Source organism: Penaeus japonicus, unplaced genomic scaffold, assembly GCF_977035675.1.
Source record: "Penaeus japonicus unplaced genomic scaffold, GWHDUDI00000001_assembly GWHDUDI00000040, whole genome shotgun sequence".
Classification (NCBI taxonomy): domain Eukaryota; kingdom Metazoa; phylum Arthropoda; class Malacostraca; order Decapoda; family Penaeidae; genus Penaeus; species Penaeus japonicus.
The window spans coordinates 8,908,644-8,911,143 of record NW_028234442.1 but is presented as its reverse complement, the minus strand read 5'-3'; the positions used below and the strand labels follow the sequence as shown (position 1 = coordinate 8,911,143).

At 48.9% G+C, this 2,500-nt stretch overlaps 1 protein-coding gene across 3 annotated transcripts in view; it reads left to right on the top strand.

The window, feature by feature from the left end:
* Nucleotides 1–2,500, top strand: part of Tmhs (Tetraspan membrane protein in hair cell stereocilia) — a 22,802-nt gene that overhangs the window by 7,316 nt on the left and 12,986 nt on the right. For all 3 annotated transcript variants that reach the window (XM_043008178.2, XM_043008180.2, XM_043008179.2), the window contains exon 3: nt 1,052–1,282. In XM_043008178.2, the coding sequence (XP_042864112.1) occupies nt 1,052–1,282 (231 nt within the window). The remainder of the gene's footprint in view (nt 1–1,051; nt 1,283–2,500) is intronic.

Genomic DNA, 2,500 nt, shown 5'->3' with positions numbered 1-2,500 from the left:
AAAAGTAAGAACAATAAACGAAAAATAATCCTTAGATCAATAACACTGAAAAAGTCCTGAAGATTAAATTCGGCTTCGAGCAAAGCCGAAGACCATTGACACCGACGTCATCTGCGACACCACGCGACCGCCACCGCACTGAACCACAGGCAGAAAGTTCGAACAATCATCAAAGATCTTTTCTTTTCCTTTTTTAAAAATCTTTTTCCAATTTCTTTTTTTTCTCTCGTAACGGAGAAATCAACAATGGATTGAGTTTGCGGTTCAAGAGACGATTCCACAGCTAAAATAAAAGCGAAGAAAAAATATAAAAGACTCTAGGCCGTTTTTCTCTCTTCCCCCCCGTCGGCTGCTGAATTTCCTCCAATGGACAGAATTCACTTTCTCTTCGTCACCCTCGTGGAAGACACGTCGGATATTTTAGAGTTTTTGAAGTCATGCTTGAGGTTTGAATTTTGAAATTGATGATGACGAAGTACGTTCAGGGTTACGAGCATATATGTTATGCTGACTGCAACAAAAGTGATAATAATAATGGCAATGATAATGATGATGATAAAAAATATAATAGTAATAATGATGATAATGATAAAGGTAATGGTGATAATGATAGATATAAGGATAATGATGGTAACAGTAATAATAATGATAACAGTAATGATAATGATTACAATAATGACAAGAATAAAGATAATATTGATAATGATAAAAATGAAAATAATGATAATAATGATTTCTGATAGTAACACTAACAGTAACAACAATGATAACAGCAATGATAATGATGTTGATACTGATAACCCAAAACCCTCCCCGCCTCCCCGCTTCCCCACCTCCTCCCCTCACACCCACCCCGCTTCCCCACCTCTTCCCCTCACACCCACCCCGCCTCCCCCCCTCCCTCCCCGCCTCCCCCCCTCCCTCCCCGCCTCCCCCCTCCCTCCCCGCCTCCCCCCCTCCCTCCCCGCCTCCCCCCCTCCCTCCCCGCCTCCCCGCCTCCTCCCCGCCTCCCCACCTCCCCACCGCCTCACGCCTCCTCCTTCTCCCGCAGGATACTTCGGCCTGTGGAAGTGGTGCACGGCCAACGTGGGCGGCGACCTGGAGTGCACGGGGAAGCTCGACGACTTCGACTCGCTGCTCAACACGTCCTTCAAGGCCTCGACCATCCTCGTGGGACTCTCGGTGGTGATCACGCTCCTCTGCATCTGCTGCATGCTGCTCTTCTTCTTCTGCAGCTCCGCCACCGTCTTCCACATCTCGGGCTGCCTCCAGCTGCTCTCAGGTCGGTCCGCGGAGGAGTGCGTGTGTGGATGAGTTTGTGTGTGTGACTGGAGGAGTGTGTGTGTGGAGGAGTGTGTGTGTGTGAGTGGATGAGTGTGTGTGTGGATGAGTGTGTGTGAGTGGATGAGTGTGTGTGAGTGGATGAGTGTGTGTGTGGATGAGTGCGTGTGTGGATGAGTGCGTGTGTGGATGAGTTTGTGTGGTGTGTGTGGATGAGTGCGTGTGTGGATGAGTGCGTGTGTGGATGAGTTTGTGTGTGCGAGTGGAGGAATGTGTGTGAGTGGATGAGTGTGTGTGTGGATGAGTGTGTGTGAGTGGATGAGTGTGTGTGTGGATGAGTGTGTGTGTGGATGAGTGTGTGTGAGTGGATAAGTGTATGTGTGTGAGTGGATGAGTGTGTGTGTGGATGAGTGTGTGTGAGTGGATGAGTGTGTGTGTGGATGAGTGTGTGTGAGTGGATGCGTGTGTGAGTGGATGAGTGTGTGTGTGGATGAGTGTGTGTGAGTGGATGAGTGTGTGTGTGGATGAGTGTGTGTGAGTGGATGAGTGTGTGTGTGAGTGGATAAGTGTATGTGTGTGAGTGGATGAGTGTGTGTGTGGATGAGTGTGGATGTGGATGAGTGTGTGTGAGTGGATAAGTGTATGTGTGTGAGTGGATGAGTGTGTGTGAGGATGAGTGTGTGTGAGTGGATGAGTGTGTGTGTGGATGAGTGTGTGTGTGGGTGAGTGTGTGTGTGAATGAGTGTGTGTGTGGATGAGTGTGTGTGAGTGGATGAGTGTGTGAGTGGATGAGTGTGTGTGTGGATGAGTGTGTGTGAGTGGATGAGTGTGTGTGTGGGTGAGTGTGTGTGTGGATGAGTGTGTGTGAGTGGATGAGTGTGTGTGTGGATGAGTGTGTGTGAGTGGATGAGTGTGTGTGAGTGGATGAGTGTGTGTGAGTGGATGAGTGTGTGTGTGGATGAGTGCGTGTGTGGATGAGTGTGTGTGTGGATGAGTGTGTGTGAGTGGATGAGTGTGTGTGTGGATGAGTGTGTGTGAGTGGATGAGTGTGTGTGAGTGGATGAGTGTGTGTGTGGATGAGTGTGTGTGAGTGGATGAGTGTGTGTGTGGATGAGTGTGTGTGAGTGGATGAGTGTGTGTGTGGATGAGTGTGTGTGAGTGGATGAGTGTGTGTGGATGAGTGTGTGTGAGTGGATGAGTGTGTGTGTGGATGAGTGTG